This window comes from Anoplophora glabripennis, unplaced genomic scaffold (genome assembly GCF_000390285.2).
Source record: "Anoplophora glabripennis isolate ALB-LARVAE unplaced genomic scaffold, Agla_2.0 scaffold304, whole genome shotgun sequence".
NCBI lineage: Eukaryota > Metazoa > Arthropoda > Insecta > Coleoptera > Cerambycidae > Anoplophora > Anoplophora glabripennis.
Window position 1 is genome coordinate 301,238 of NW_019416405.1, and position 17,516 is coordinate 318,753.

The window sequence follows — 17,516 nt, forward strand, 5'->3', positions numbered from 1 at the left end:
TTGAGTGTGAATGACCTTATAGGTTATACCTCACCCATACAGTGTTATTGTTTTATTATTTGTGCAAACCTTTTAAACAGCTTCCCAAAACTGATTCTTGACACTTGTAACACTTCTCTAATTGAGTTGCACAGTTTACCTTGGATAGTATTTACAACAAAGGCATCATTCATCTCGCATATAGATTCTATATCTAATCTTTACATTATTAATCGAACTCCCAAGTACTTTTTATCTGTCGTTAAAAATACTATTTAGTTTGTGCTCTTAGAATGCATATTTAAACCGGGTTTATTAAAAGGTCAATATAGATATTTTAAAATAGAGTAATGTTTGCACATCTGGAACCAATAGAAATGCAAAGGTTGCCTTGTATATTTCAGGAATGGACGAAGTCCTTATCGTGAGTTTTGACTTTCTGTCGGTATATTTACTCAGTATGTTTTGAAGTACAGGCACTATTTGTGTTGTTTACAGAGACTTGAAAAATTCATCTAGGCCAAAAAATGGATGAGTCAAATCTAACAAAAGTTGTTCGCGCACGAGGCAAGTAAACGGTCGCCAGATTTTGCGGATAAACCGGATCATGTGGTAACTGTACCACTAGTGCAACGTCAGATGATCAATTCTGAATGGTACATAACCATTTGTTTGCCAGAAGTCTTCGGAAAAATAAGGAAAATCAACCGCCGAAGACCAGGATACACACCGGCTCAAACAAGAGACTTTTTAAGAGCTGAAAAAGTCGAATTGATGACTCATCCGCCAGACAGCCTTGATTTGACACCCAATGACTTTTATTTATTCAACGATTTTCCAACGCCTGAGGCTGTTGAAGCGTTCAATTGCATGTTTTGAAGGTAGCTCAATCAGGATGGAAAAAGTGCTTGGAAAATTGGTTGAAGCGTATACAAGAGTATATGATCTGTTTGGAGAATATTTTGAAAAACAATAAAACCGTATACGATGATTATTTTCTTTTTTGTTCTGTATTCCCGAAAAATAAAAGGCAACCCTTATTAATTATTTACACCATAAAGGAGGTAAGTACTATTTACCAGTCGAGAACGATTTTGCGCCCGAGCGGAGCGAACGCTGGCAATGGAGTCCGAGACTCAAGATAAATGATACTTAACTGCTGCGTGGTGTATAACATTTTATCTGCTTCCACAGTTCTTTATGGTTCATGAAATAAAGATTAGTTTTTATTTTTTGACATTTCTTAATCAATTCATTTTGACATTATTCGAAATCTTGCAAACTAGCCGTGGTTGTTTGGATTTTGTCCTATTCCTAATAAGATTACACAGTTTTTGAAACTAGAACATCCTGAAACATATACAGGCCATTCATTCCGAAGAACATCGGCAACGTTACTGGCTAATACAGGAGTTGATGAATGAATCAAGAGACATGGTTGTGGAAATCAGCCACAATTGCAGAAAGTTATGTTGCTGACAGTTTAAGTAACAAAAATGAAATAGACAACAGGACTCTTTACATTGACAACTCCAGGTTCTAGTAAGTAGTACGTCGCATCATGCTGTTTTAATGTATCAGTCAGATAATATTGAGCCTCCGGTGACCGAAATGGAGCGGCCAAATTATTTTGAGAAAAATGTGGCAATTACTAAACGCGAGGGGAACAATTATCCAGATTTTATAAATGTTACGGAATGTAATTACTATACAATTACTATAAATATTCATTCATAATAATTAATAAATATTCATCAAATATTTCTATTTATTTGTTCATAAAATATGCATTTATAACTGTTGGATCTTTACGCATCTGCTGTTGACGGATAGATTGTGACGTCGATTCCTGTGACGCCGACCACCTCCGCTGGTGAAAATTGGAATTACTGGAACCGGAACTGCGGCCATCTCGGGAACAGGAAGAACCGCCATTTTGGAAATGGAAACCACGTTGTAGTCTATGGACTGATTGATTAGCTTCTACGAAAGAAACTTGCCTTTCAGCTGCCTCCATGTTTCTTGCAGTTTGATACGCTTCATTAAAGTTCAGAACTTTTGAAATCGCTTTTTTCCCTAGGGAAGTAAGTTACCTCACATACCTCCCGTTGTCTATAGCAGCTTCCATTTCTACGGTAAAATCTACTTACCTCCTTAAAAACAATGTGTTAATAGTCTATTTACTATAGTGGGAGCAGATAAAAGATCTTTGTTACATCAAATTATAGTTGGTAAAAAAAATTATGACCTTATTTATTTCAATTGATATCACAATGATAAGTGTTAGATATAATTAAATATTTTCGCGTTTCATTTTACAAAGTGCTTTCAAATTACACATGTTTGTTTATACATTATAAAAGCGACTTGGTTTTAAATGAACAAGTGCTCGGGTTAAAAGCCAGTCGAAAAGATCGATGTTTCATTTCACACTTTAAGTACAAGATATTAGCATGCGATTAACGTTTTAAGTAATTTTCTATAATAAATTGCCAGTACATATTCTGCCCGCTACAATACGAATTTAATCTCTTAAAAAACAATTGAAATGTTATCTCTCAGATAAATGTTTATACTTTTTAGTAGTAATTTGTCGGAAGGACAACAAATTTTTTTATGTTATGTTGCAAACAGAACGATGCCTTAGGGCCTAAAGTTAAGCCAATGGCCGTATGCTAGTGGTATCTATAATCTTTTTGAGAATAATTTGCGTTTGGATAGGTCAGTGAAACTTATTCATTTTTTATGATTAAAATTTGTTTCATATTTTAGCTTATCTACCAATTACTTTGACGATGTTTTTTTTAGTTACTTAAGTCAGCTGTGAAGTATCTTATCAATTATCTCAAATATTTTTTATCTTAATTTAAATTTTATAGACAATTCCATAAATGAGTAATTATAGTACTTATTATATCACAGTGAGAAAACTGTACCAGGCCGTGTAATAATTGAATTCAAAAAGAGCAAGGGTCGTTGGTCGTAACATTTTCCAGATGCAGGGTGTCAAAATTTAAAACATATGACATTTTCTTTTCAAATATCTTCAAATATAAAAATATTTGATGTAAAAATAATAAATAAATACATAGTTGCGTCAAAAGGATCCGTCAAGGTGTTGATTTTAGAGATTTAGGTTTGCCTAGATAGAAATATCTCACATTGACAAGTCTTCTTAAGTTCATGATAAGCACTACAGTACGTAGCATAGTTAACGTTTCTTGGTGTTTTTTTCTTATAAATTTCACTGGAGATAAAACACTAATCAAATTTTCAATGGTACTCACCCTTTGTATTTCCACAACTGATTGTATTTGAACTAAATAATTATTATTTATTTTGATAGATCGTTGACCTCAAACATCCCCATGCTATTTGAGAAAATATTGAACGTTTTTTTATTTCAACTTTGTGTAACCAATACATTCTACGGCTCACACATGAGAATTATTTGCATATTGTAAAGTTTCTTGATTGAAACCTAAAAGCTGGAAATTTTTTTGAGACACTCAATACATGGACATTTTTAAGGATAACATTTTTATGTTAGACTTGCACTTCAATTCGTCAGGGATTATTTTTAATACATATAAATACATGATAAATGACAAAAATATTACCCTCTTAGCATGTTACTAATATACCTAACTATGTTTTAAAACTGTTTTTGTTATTCAATCGCTACCTACCTCGGAAAATTTCAGTTGCTAACAGTGTCACTGACAGAGACTGAATGTTTTTTTATTTAAGATTACTTTAATATCATTCGGCTTACTACATATGTTCAAACTTCGCCGATAACTTGGCCTGAATTGCGCACAAGATCCAGCAACAAATGGAAAAAAACCGTAAATCGTATTACATATATGTGTTTCCAAAGTCAATCACATATGTATTGAAGACTAGCATATATGTGGAATTAAATTGTAGATTTCATTAGATTGATTATTACTTAACCTATAGCATATTTTAAACATATCATCTCCTAAACGTGAAATAGATAAGTGTGAGTTCATATTACCAATGGAAATATGAAAAGATTTCAAACTCTCACAATCCTTTATTGTAAAATTAATTACATACGACGACTAGTTTCCAGGTCAAGATTACACCTCATCATCAGGTCATACAAGGCTAAAAATTTTAATAATTTGAGATAATATATTATTAAAATTTTTATCCTTTTATAACCCGATGATGAGGTGTAATTTTGACATCGAAACCAGTCGTCGTATGTAATTAATTTTACAATAAAGGATTGTGAGAGTTTGAAGACTTTTTATATACCCATTGGTATCATCTGTTAGTTCTTAAAATGAACAAAAATGACATACAAAAAAATACCTTACGCAAAACTAGAAAAAATTCACTTGTGCTCCGAAATGTGCTAGTGAAAAAGAAAGAGCAATTGGTGTAGAATGAGATGGAAATCCAGGTAACAGATAACTCGTATGAAATATATTATTGTATTATTACGGTGGCTGACTAAAATATTTTTTACTACCCTTTTAACTAGCGGCACTTAATATGAAAAAAGTTCCCAAGTCCCAAATTGTATTATATACCCCAAGACTTTTAGGAGCAAGTATAAAACTAGTAGTTTTTTGAAAATGTTATAATTTGAAACAGTGATTTAAAATTTATTAGTTTTTCATGTGTGGTACACATTTCAAGATTGTTTGCTGCTGCTCCTTCAGTTTTCCTAAGAAGGAACAGGTATATATGACTTAATTTGATTATAATTATTAAAAATAATCATCTTAATATCGTTAAAGTAACATATAAATATCGTGCGGTTTTTCTTAAATGCATATGCTTAAAGTGCCGTGGTTTTTCGGGATGCTATGGTACTTTAAAAAAAAAACACGGACCATGAGTCATAGTTAAAATGGAAACTTTTTTCGTACATTAAAAATGTTATTTTTTAATCATTTAATATAAACAGATTAATTATATCTATATGGATAGATATAGAAACCGAATGAAAAGTTTAATTTCACAATATCTCTGTATTTTTTATTGTTGCCGGTTTATGAATTTCCTTAATACACATTCTCTGGGAAAAGGACTGTAATTAAAAAATATTTAGTGATTAATTAAAAAATTAAACATGAGAGTGGAAATTATGCTACAAGAAAATCGATTTTTTTTTTAAGAATTTGTTTCTAGTCCAACACAATATCCAAGAATATTGTGGAAAACTATTTTTTATTATTATCAAAACAGTGTGGAGAATTATAATAGTGGTAATTATATTTTAATGAATATGAAATTCGTATTTTAAATTTAAAAACATTTATTTGTACAATCCATTCAATATTTAGTCGAAATTTTGGCGAATGCGCCAGTATACAGACAGACAGTACAACTACTGTCCGTAAATGGTCTCTTATTTAACCTACCCAGGATAAGAAGTTTTTATTAATGTAAGTAAAACTTCTAACAAAGTTGCTATTTGTTGTACAGGATGTAGCGTTTGCGTTTAGAAAACTGTATATTCAGTTCTCTCGGAAAAATAGTGATGGCAGTTCATAAAACATTTTTCTCATCTTTGTTGAAAAAAATGTTACTTTCTAGAAGGTTTTCCTAGTTATCTTTAAAACGACTAAAAATAAAGACGCTCTAATTTATTTACGAATATATATCAACTGTATAATTCAGTATAATTTTAATTGTCACAAGATATCAAAAATGTTATTATGTCATATAATCAGTACAATTTTAATTTGTTAGCCAGTATCCATGTAATATATACGATTAATTGCAGATCAAATTTTATCTCTTTTTAAACTAAACAATTTTTTTTAATTGGTTGTAGAACATTTCGTTAGGTTCACGGATTGCTGATAACACAGGTTCTGTTACCAAGTCTCTGGACAATCTGTTAAATTATTCCTCGGTTTGGTCATCTACCACGACATTTGCATGCATTTGGATTTTGCGCCCAACCCCGTATATAATATTATGTCATAGTTATTTTTTTTATTTACCTATATGGAATTGTATAAACAGGGTGATTCACTATATTTTGACCCCCCTCATTAACTTTTTTTGTGTTTAGAGTTATAAAAAATGTAAAATACAAAAGTTGCACGATTTTTTATAAAGTTTTCGAAAATGATAGCAGAAAAACAATGAAGTCCAAACAAATGGCCGCGGATGTTAACTTAAATGGAACACCCTGTATATTTTTGCATATTTGGATAGAACGTTCCCTGTCTAGTATAGTCATATAGGGTTTGTTGGGTCCACCTCTAACAATAAGCGAGATACTATTAAAAAACGAAAAGAATGTTTTTTATTAAGAAAATAAGACATTTTGTAATTGTTAGACCTTTTTCAGGCATATCTGCCTTTTTCCAATTATGTAAGGATTTACAGATTTAGTTGTAATATGTATTTTGATATAGGTATTACATTATCTTCATTTGAAGTTATTGGTTTTGGCAAAATTCTTTCTGCACAAATTCGACCATACTATACTAGATTTGTTAAAATTCTTCTTAACTTTTTTCTGCTCATTGGTGGCAAATTTGGATATGTCTCATTAAAAACTGTACATGTTCTGCTTATAATCCCATTGCAACGTCCGTGAATGAATAATAAATTGAAAATATTAGCATTTGAATATGTATTGTTTTCCATTTCTTATAAACACTAAATTAAACTGTTACTGCAAGAGACTAACAACAAATTGACAGTTTAGTGATTTTAGGTGATTACACAAAAAATAGTAGATAACTTAAAAACTAGAAACTGTGAAATCGCGAGTTTCGCACTGCTGCACGCTCTCGACCCCGATGTTTTATATTTAATGTTTATTGTTACTGATTTGTCATTGCATTACCTGTACGGTTATATACAATACAACAGTTATAAAATTACATCGCGTCTCACTCTGCCCTAACAGCTTAGGAGTATAATTATTCCTCCTATAAATATTGTTGCTTTATCTTTCTTACTATAAAATACACATGGTTTGAAGCTAGCCACTGTTTCTCTCCATTTTCTTGAAAAAAATTAAATATCTCGCAAACGGTTAATTTTAGTAATACGGAAACTTCATAAAAGTCCACCTAAAATAACACGAACAATCCAAAATTGCAATAATACATACGGTGTTCCATTTAAAATAACCAAGTTGATGGCGACTTCCGGTATAACCGGAAGTGAAAATCGAAGTAGTTTCTGAAATAATTCTAATGGGCCGTCACCGTAAGACACCCTGTATATATAAATAATAGTTTGTTACCATTTTCGTAGTTTGAAGACTTTATTAAATGTAAGAAGAAATAAATAACCAAAATAAATAAATAAATTCCTATTCCTCTTGCTTATATAGACAGAACTGTTATTAGAATAAAAGTATGGCGATATCTAATTATAACAAAATAAATTGCTTTCAAATAACAAATATAGAAAATATGTTGGAGTAAGTAACATGGTATATTATTTAGTTATTAAATAAAGAACAGGATGGAAGTTCACAGTTATATTTGCTTCAGTTTTAACCACACGTCACCAGTTTTCCTCAAAATTAACTCGTTTGGTTCAAATTTAAAGGAATCTGTGGTTTTTCTATCCAAAGAAATATCGTAATTCCTTAACACAGTTATAAGTCCAATTTTAGATTGCAATAGGCCAAATCGTTTACCTATAAAATAATAATTGTGGTATTACATGGATGTAATTAATCTGAAATTAATGACAAAAGAAAATTACTTTTATTCCCTACAATATAAAGAAAATTAAGGAATTTCTCATCTTACCCACGCAAATTCTTGGGCCTTCCCCAAAAGGCACATACGAAACGAAAGGCCGTTTGGCTTTGTTTTCGTTAGAGAATCGCTCGGGGTCAAATCTGTTCGGATCTGGATAGTATTCTGGATCACGCTGAATACCCATGTTTGAAACCATAACGATCGTATCTTTCTTTATGGTAAAATCAGTACCTGGTACTTCGTAATCTTTCACACACACTCTGGGTAATATAGGAAAGACGGGATAGAGCCTCAGCGTTTCTAAAATAAGAAATTTTCATATTTGCATTTGCATTTAAAATATATAATAAATGTTTTTATTAAAATATGAAACTTTAATATTGCCCAGTTAAAAAAATTCTATAATATAATTTGAAAGTAAGCCTTCTGCATATATATGCCATTAATGATAAAAAAACTTCTTTTATATTATGTTAATATAAAGAAAGAAATTTGAAATCTAGAAGAAAAAAGATATTTTACAGATTTGCTATCGGCTACAAAACGAACCAAAATGCTGTCAGAAGATGACAAAACACATTAATTTAGTAATTAATTAGAATAAATAGAAAAAGTAATATGAGTTTCAAACTAACTCCATTTTATAAAAAATCAGCCTTAGAATGGAGGAAAGTCTGTTATTTGTGGATTAATTCATATTTAGACAAACTGTGTAATAAAATCTATAAAAATGTATTGCTGGTTGCCTATTTGCTATAGAGCCCTCTTAAATGTCCAGAAACTATGAAGTTAGCAGCATCAGCAGCTGATCGTATATAAAAGTCAGTTATTTTGCTTTAATTTCTCTACAAAGACAGACACATAATTATGGATGACTATTCTTTCAACTACCTGTCATTCGAATAAGTAGTTATTTTGAAATTCACTCATGTTTCGCTGCTAAGCCCCAATGGGGTTTCACCATAAACAGTTTTACGAAAAAAAAACTCCAGAGACGCATAAGTTTTATTTGGATACATTTCACTTGTTTTGAGAAAGTAAATAGCGTAATAGATTCGTTCCAAAGTCGATCTGTACCGTGTAAACCAAAAAGAGCCAATAAATAATATTCTACAAACTCACCATCTACAACCTGTTCTAGGTATTTCATCTCCATTACAGCGTCGTATGTAAGCTTATTGTCGTACTTGGCCAAAATGTCCTTGATTTCCATTCGCAGCTTACTTTGACATTCCGGATTCTTAGCAAGTTCGTACAAAGCAAAAGTCTGTGTACTAGAAGACGTTTCAAAACCAGCCGCAAAGAACACCACCATCTGCGAAACGAATTCGTTTGAATTAATAGGGTCTATAGGTTTCTTTCCTGAAAAGTCGTGTTCGTCTTCATGTTTTTCAGTCAGTCTTATAAGAATGTCTGCTAGATCACCTCGTTTTATTTCTTTTTCTTTTCTGTACTTCATGATGTTCTGGAAGAGATTGGAGAAGTATTTTTCGAATTCTCTCGTCATTATCCTGAAGTTCAGCTTGACTAAAATATGTCGGGGTATTGTTAGAACGGAAATATTTTTGTAAATGTTCCACTGATCGTCGAAAAAGGACCTTCCTTGTTTCAGTAACTCATCATTTTCGCGTTTCATTGTATTGGTCTCGATTCCAAATGCACATGATGATATTATATCTGTGGTAAACCGACTTATTTCACTTTTTATATCCAAAGAAGTACCATTAATAGCAAACGCGTCTAAGTTATCTTTAAATTGCTTGCTTAAATTTTCCATTATCAAAAACATTTTTCTCATCCTAGCAGAAGTAAACGCCGCTGGAAACTTCGCCCTGAGGTTCTTCCATTTACCATTTTCCATGTTGAAAATATGCGTGGATAAAGGGTCTTTCTCCTCACTTATATACATGCCGTGGTTGGGAAAATATTCAAAGTCGCTAATCAGAATACGTTTAATGATCTCTGAATCAACAGGGACATAGATTGGTTGCCAAAAAAAGAAAGTACCCGCGTGTTTGAGCCCTTTCTCTTTGATTTGACGGTAGTGTTGGGCAAAAAGTTCACCTAGTGTAACTTTTTTCATGACCACGTCGAAGGCGTTTCCAAATGGTATCGATGGTTCGAGATAGTCCAGACCTCGCTGTTTCCAATATGCAAATGTCTTTTTGTATAACCAGACAAAATAGCCGATTGGAAGTAAGAGAATCATGAATATATACCATGTTGTAGTATTGAAAACATCCATTTTAATCTTAAAAAAATTAAATTAGAATCAATAGAAATGGGATAGTAAAAAATAAGATACATTACTGTAGTAATTTAATTATTTAGAAAATGAGATATTCGTTAACTGCCTTTTTTAAGTTTAATTCATATTTTTAATGAACTATGACGTATTAAAGTGAACTATGGCAGTTTACACGAATAGTAAAATGGTAGATATATTATAAGCGTATTTTCTTATAAAAAATATTCTAAATGAACGTAGATAAATTGAAAATACGGTAAAAAAACTAAGAATTCCGAGAAGGCCCCTGCGTCACTTTCTTGGAATTAACCGTATTGGACACCCGAGGTAGAAAGGCATTGGTGGAAAATTTCAAGGTCCCTGCTACGGTAAATTGTTACAATAGTTCCGAGAATTTTGTTGGAATTCTATCTCACGATATATTGTAGGGACTGCACGTATTCAAGGTTCACCCTGAAGTTTATTGATTATATATCTGAACCATTTGACAAATACATGATTCTAATTTCTTTCAATTTGTAAACAATTATATACTTATATGTAATTAGGCACTTTTTTAATTGCTTTAAAGTCTTGTGTAATGCATTGATGCAAAATAGTAATTATTTTTGTTTTCATTTTAAATAACAATTAAAACTTATCTCATTATTGTACCATCCAAATTAAATTTAGTTGTCAATATTTACGAAATATTATGTACAATGTAAAAGTAACGTCACTTGTATTTCATGAAATAACAAGCCTTAAAAACGGCTTTTTTATACGATTATCGGATATTTCTGTACTGTACTCCGAATTAAATACATGTTATTGACAGTTCTTAGCCTATGAAATTTATTCTTGTTGCTTATTTAATCTATTTTGTAACAATAAATCCAACTAACCAAAAAAACACCAAATACTGCTACAAATAAGTGAATACCAGGAAATCTAAATGTCTTACAGTTGTGAAATAAATTATAAACCGAATTACGAAAGTAAGAGGTGCAGAATTTCAGTAATATGTATAATTATTGCAACTACAATATAACATACAGGGTGATTTCACTTTAAATACAGAAACTTTTATCTTGGGGGACGTCATATTCGACATATAGTGTGTTAAACAAAAAAATACCTATGTATTTTCTGTCATATAATGCGCTAAGGGAACTAAATGAAATTTACTGCAGCGTATTCTCTTAATTAGACTTTTTATTGAATGTAATTTAACCAGTGGCGATTTTTTTTACACAAATTTTATTTTATTTCCGAAAACTATATATAAATAATAACATTAGCAAATACGTCTAATAAGTAATCAATAACGAGTCTTACAACAATTGTTCAAAATGAAGTCCATCCGTATCGATACACTTTTGACATCTTCTAATCAGGCTATTTATAGAGGAATTTATCATGACATGATTTTTCTGAGGACATTACAGTTATCTTCTATTCTTTGCCACATTTCGTCTTGTGTTGATAAGGAGGAATGCAGCTTCGGGAATAAATAAACAAAGCTAGTTAAAATACTAAAACGAGATCAGGAAAAAGAGAAAAAAGAATCAATTTTTGCAGATGGATTTTAAACAAATATCTATATAATCTATGTGGACTAAATTTGCGCATTATGTTGGGCAAATAAGTCACCTTTTAAATGGTTGCTACTATAAAAACACCAATAAACATTTTTCATTCATTTAACGTAACAGTACCTGAATTTAACATTATTTCTAGCAAAAACGGCCCATGGCGTATTTTTTTTTGGGGAAAATGGGGCGGCACCTTCAGTAGCATGACTCTGGCTGCAGCGACGAGGTTAATATTAAATTCAATAATAGGTCTAATTAACCGAATACGCTCTAGTAAATTTCATTCAATTTCGTTAGCGGATTATGAAGATATGACTAAACAAAAATATATTTTTTGTAAACTTTAACACCCTGTATCTCGAATACCGAGTCCCGCAGGAAGAATGTTTATAGAAAAAACTCTACTTATTTTTTGGTAATGAATCTATTGCAGTTTCTATATTTAAACTGAAATCACACTTCATAATATAACTATAGCTGAAAACCATGGATAAAACATTTGTTAAATTGTTTGAAATAATATCCATAATCAGTCTTAAAAAATATGGAATTAATATGTATAATTCTTCTTTCAGCAAGGATGATTGTGAGTTTGTATAAATAAGAAAAATACCAAAAATTTTTTAAACTTCGCCTTATTAAGACTTTACTAATACTTGTATGTCTTAAAATAGTTTTATGTTATCAACAATATCACTTTCTATACCTACCCCGAAAAATCGCAGTTGTTAACACTATCACCAGTAGAAACAAAGTGTTTGTTTGAATAATTCCTATCAATTTAAATATGAACAAGCGTATTATGTTCAGAGAGCACAACATGCCTTCATATTTGAACTTCGCCGATAACCTAACCTGAATTCTGCACAAGTTACCGTAACAAAGGAAAAAAAATGCAAAAATCAAAATAGAAATACAGAGTGAGACATTAGTGTGACAAAATGTTCGTATAAAGGTTTAAGGGAAACAGTAATTCTGTATTTCAAAATTATTTTCGGATGAGAAAGCTTTAGTTAGAATGTTAGTTTTTTAAGATAATTCCTTAGATTATAAAGGGTATTTACAAACTTGGAGAGACTTTAAAAAAATCGAGCAGTATTCATTTGTATAATTTTTTATTCTCTCTAACCTTTACAAAGGTATTTCTGTGGTTGTTTTTACTAATTTTAGAGACATATCCCTTTTTTATGAGAATTGTTGAAAAAGACATCGCTTATTGTTAATCTGTTTTTGTAATAAGATCGATATACAAATGGAATCCATCACGAAAGGTCACAAGCGTAACTAATTAAAATTTATCGAGTCCAGTAGAAAATATGACATATTAGTAGATGGAAACTTTTGCAGTGCCGGACAAAGAATTTCTTTATACTGTGAAAAAACAAATCAATTAGGTACAAACTTTGATAGTCCACTACATATCTAAGTACCTATATTTTCTTTCTCTACAGTAAACATTGTTAAAAATGTTTGTTGCCTTTGTTCCCTATGGTGAATTGAATAGTGATCGCAAACCCCATAGTGTAGTTTCGCGCTCCTATGCATTTTATGGACTTGACAAGCTCTATGGGCATTTTCGTTTGCGTCGCCATAAATTATAAGCATATCATAATATTCGCTATTGCTAAATAAATGCGCCATTTTCAAGAGAAAACTTGGAAATACGGCTATTAAATGTACTTCGAAAAACAATCACTACAACAATGTATTTATTGCAAACTGACTTTCGAATACAGTCCGGCTACATAACAAACCTACAAACTCGTAAAAACTGACAACATTTTTTGTAAGTAATTGCCGCAATAAAATACATGTGTTTCAGCAGCTCCAAAACAGTTTTAAACACATTTTGGCTCACCTTATATATACCTAGATGTATTGGGGATAGGTATTAGATTGGTAACACTGTAGCGAACATGAATTGTGAAATAATTTTATATTTTTGATGAGTTGTCAGTAAATCAAGACATGTGACATACCAGGATTTGAACTCCATCGATAACCTAACCCAAATTTTGCATGAGTTACTGTTGCAAATGAGGAAACGCACATAGTCAAACTGAAAATGATTGACAAGTCATCATATTAAAAAGGTTGATAGACTTAAATTAACTTCCGCTATAGTAGGGTACATCAAAAACTAGGGATACTTTTTTATATAAACATTTTTCCGAAAATATCACATTTTTGTCTTAAATCTTTCAAGATATCTTATTCATATTTTATATTTCTTTAAAATCTGTGTTATTTGAAGCTATTTATAATAATATATTCAATTTACTGTATCTACTTTAGTAGTATTTGTGGTTATTTCATAAAAAAACAGTATGTTCTTCGATATTTGTTTTATGGAAATTAATCGAAATAATCGAAAATCGTCTAAAGTGATCGAATTTGTAATCTTCTTATGACCTTTGCCTTTAAAGGCAGATACCATATTTTGATTTTTTTAAATTTTTTGGATATTTCTTTTCTTAAATTTAAACCATATCTAATGCAAAATTGTGGGGAAAATCGAGAAAAATACTTCTTTTTTATTTTGATAATGATTACATAATGTTTAAGAGCAATAAACTTGCGCCTAAGTGAGTTTTAGAAAGAAGTAATTCTTTCTAAAACACACTTAGAATAGAAATACGGTGTGATGCATCAATTTGTGAATTTACAGGGTTATTATGGATACATTCAGCTGTAAAAATTCTTCGCAACATTAGTCTTTTCATAAATATTTATAAATTAGCGGTAGATGTTCTAAAAAACTGTAAAACGTCATTTTTTTGCACTTTTTTCAAATTCAAGGATGAAAAAAAAATCTACGAAAATCATTACAGGTAGAGAATTCATTCAAGTTGTCAGAACTACTCTTGGATTTACTGTGCAATAATTTCTTGCAGAAGACCATCGATATGGTTAAAGACAGTGTTATTTTTCATTCAACCATCGATATCTCGGCAACGGAGACCTTTCCAAAAATCAATTTGAAGCTGACTAAACAAGCTTACTGACCTGTATTGATTGAGTTTGAAATAATTTTGTTGAGTTCATAAAATGAAAAAATGTTGAAAAATCTCTCTTTCTCGAGGTATTGCTTTTGTTTGCTCGATAACCATAGCTCGAAACAAATTTTTTGACCAAGATCTTGAAATTAGAGACTTAAAGCTTCAAAACGCTTTTTTGTTTATCAGATTATGACCATTCTTCACTGAAATACAGCTTTTTGAAAATCACTAAAAAATTCATGAACATTTTTTGTTTCTTTAATGTGTCTCAGTAGTTATTAGTCCTTGTAGTTGTGTATATCTTGTCAACAGTAGAGCTTAAAAACAAATGATGGGGGGAGTAATAATAATATGTCATACCTAGACAAAATTTTAAGTTACAATTCACTATTAAAACAACTATGATCGAAAATAAATATGAAAGAAAATTTGTAAAAAAATCTGTAGGAAAACAAACACCATACTGATAGCAATAACATTTGTTAAAACGTAATCAACAGATTAATTAAAAAACAATAAACTTGTGTATAAATTATAATATTTACGTAATTCTGTATAAATACATTCAGTATTTCTACATGTTATGCATGTTTTACAGCCAACGACAAATATTAATATATTGCCACAACAAAGTTATATGTTTTGTATCTTTCTAAGAGTGTCATGAAATTATTTGCTGTAGAGCCTTTATAAATGATTACAAACCACGTGACCACCGTGTTTTAGGTAACCGACATTGCACTGCTGGTATTGTCAACGAAAAATCCCTAAATCTTAGCGACATCAATATTAATGATTCGTTTACAACGAACGATGACAAACCGTTCCCTTTATCCGCATAACCCCAGCACGTCCGGATCAAGGTTAAATGTAGGTCAAATTTCGTTTTTGAATGGTATTACTTTTTTACCCCATATTCCGAAAGAGCGGGAAATTTGACGTCCAAATAATTGTTGACCCGTTGTTGAACGTGACCTCTGGAGGTCTTTTGGAGGTCATTTAAAGGTCGAATCTGAGATTTGAACCTACCGGCTGGAATTTTCGCTACGAAATGAGACGTCGGGTCTCGGACCAGTTAACCTTTACGTTTTTTGAGTCGCTGATCACCAATCTATGAATAACGGATCTTGACCTTCGATTGATCATGGTCAAGTCAAAATTCATCAGTTTATGGTTCCCATGATTCTCCACAACCTCCATAAAGGCCGTACATCTGAAGACTCATATCATAGCCGAAATTTTAGTCGGGAGATTCAAAAATTGGGTTGGATCTTCAAATGATCTCCAGAGGTTACTTTCACTAACAGGTCAACATGTATTTGGACGTAAAATTTCTCGCTGTTTCGGTTTCCGGTATCAAAAAAGTTATATCATTTGAAAAACGGAATTTGACCTTTATTTGACCTTGATCTAGACGCGCTGGGCCCACGTGGATATTAAATTCGTGATCAGCGGCCCAAAAAACGTAAAAGTTAACTGGTCCGAGATCCGACGTCTCGTTTTGAAGCGGAAATATCAGCCGGTAGATTCAAATCTCAGATTCGACCTGTAAATGACCTCCAGAGGTCACCTTCACCAACAGGTCAACACGTATTTGGACGTAAAATTTCTCGCTGTTTCGGATTCCGGGATCAAAAAATTATATCATTCAAAAAACTAAATTTGACCTTTATCCAGACCTGCTGGAGTTATACGAATACTGGGATTGTGATCAGCGACCTCAAAAACTGGTCAACTGGTTTGAGAGAAGGTAAGTCTCAATTTCATTTTGTGGCCCCGTGTAGCCTTTCAATATTTTCCCTTATGTCATATACCTAAGTAAATTATTTTTCTGTTAACTTTTTTATCTTTTAGAATCCTTCAGACATGGGGGTCAAATTAGGACTTCTTTTTTTTCTTAGTAAAGTATTTAGTTTAGCCAATTAGAGCGGAAGATCATCAACGTGCACCAGGCGTTATCCATTGTGGAGGATTACTAATTAATTTCCTCGTATATAACAGCTAATTTTTCTTATTATGCTTCAAATATTACCCACACTTCGCTATTTTATTTAACATGACATGTAAATGGCCGTCCTAATTCCATTGTTACTTTAACTACAGCTCTAATCCGTTCAAAATAGATAAGCCTTTGTTGTTTTTGGTTCCGTTTTATAGCTAACGTTAATACCCAGCTTGGGAAATTGATTCTACTCGATCCTCGAATTAAATATATCGTTGGCTCTATCCGGAGTTTACATTATAATTAATCGATTATCCATGATAATTAACAATGATTTATCACTATTAAGTCCTAGGGTATTTGAGTGGAATGGGCGGTCAGTAACTACCAATCATTGATAAATGATGAACACCATTTACCTGATAACTATCGTGTTGAGGTTTCAATGTAAGACAAACGACTGTTGTCGTGCACAGGGCAAGACTGTCTCTTTAGAAAAGATGAGGTCATAAGTTGGTACGTTTCATTATGGTCGTTGCCAATGGAGGACAGAGGTCATTATTTTAATTACTACAAAATATTTGAACACAACAGCTTGTTATGAATTAGACAAACATTGTATAGAAACAAAAGGAATATGTACATATTTACATACATAATAAAATGATTTTTATTTTTTGATAACCTCCACTTGAAATAGCGATTATACATTCAGTTCAATGTACCAATTCAAAAAAGAATTTCATTCAAAAGATGAGCTAAATCAATCTCTTCACAATTTTAAATTAGTTTATGTTATATTGGGTGTCTCTTTTCTTCTTAAATTTATCTAGCTAAGTTGAGAAAACCTCAAAAACATTTTTTTCCCATTTTAATCATGATTATGAAGTGTTTAAGCTCAAAAAACGTGACCCTTTAATTTTTTTCAAAAGTTTGACTGTTTGAAACAAAGAAACGGTTCTCTAGATGGAGATGAAACTTCACAGGGTCCTTCTGGGTATGTCGAACTGTAAAAGTCATGCTTAACATTAGTCATTTCGTGAATATTTAACC

At 31.5% G+C, this 17,516-nt stretch overlaps 2 protein-coding genes across 4 annotated transcripts in view; one reads left to right on the forward strand and one right to left on the reverse strand.

The window, feature by feature from the left end:
- LOC108911280 (uncharacterized protein CG43867) overlaps positions 1-17,516 on the forward strand; it is a 375,733-nt gene that overhangs the window by 210,779 nt on the left and 147,438 nt on the right. The window lies entirely within an intron of this gene.
- Positions 7,233-12,295, reverse strand: LOC108911282 (cytochrome P450 6a8-like). The gene is made up of 4 exons (XM_018716183.1): positions 12,233-12,295; positions 8,823-9,951; positions 7,749-8,000; positions 7,233-7,633 (listed from the first exon to the last, which is right to left on the reverse strand). The coding sequence occupies exons 2-4, from the start codon at positions 9,943-9,945 to the stop codon at positions 7,470-7,472; spliced, it is 1,539 nt and encodes a 512-aa protein (XP_018571699.1). The 5' UTR covers positions 9,946-9,951; positions 12,233-12,295; the 3' UTR covers positions 7,233-7,469.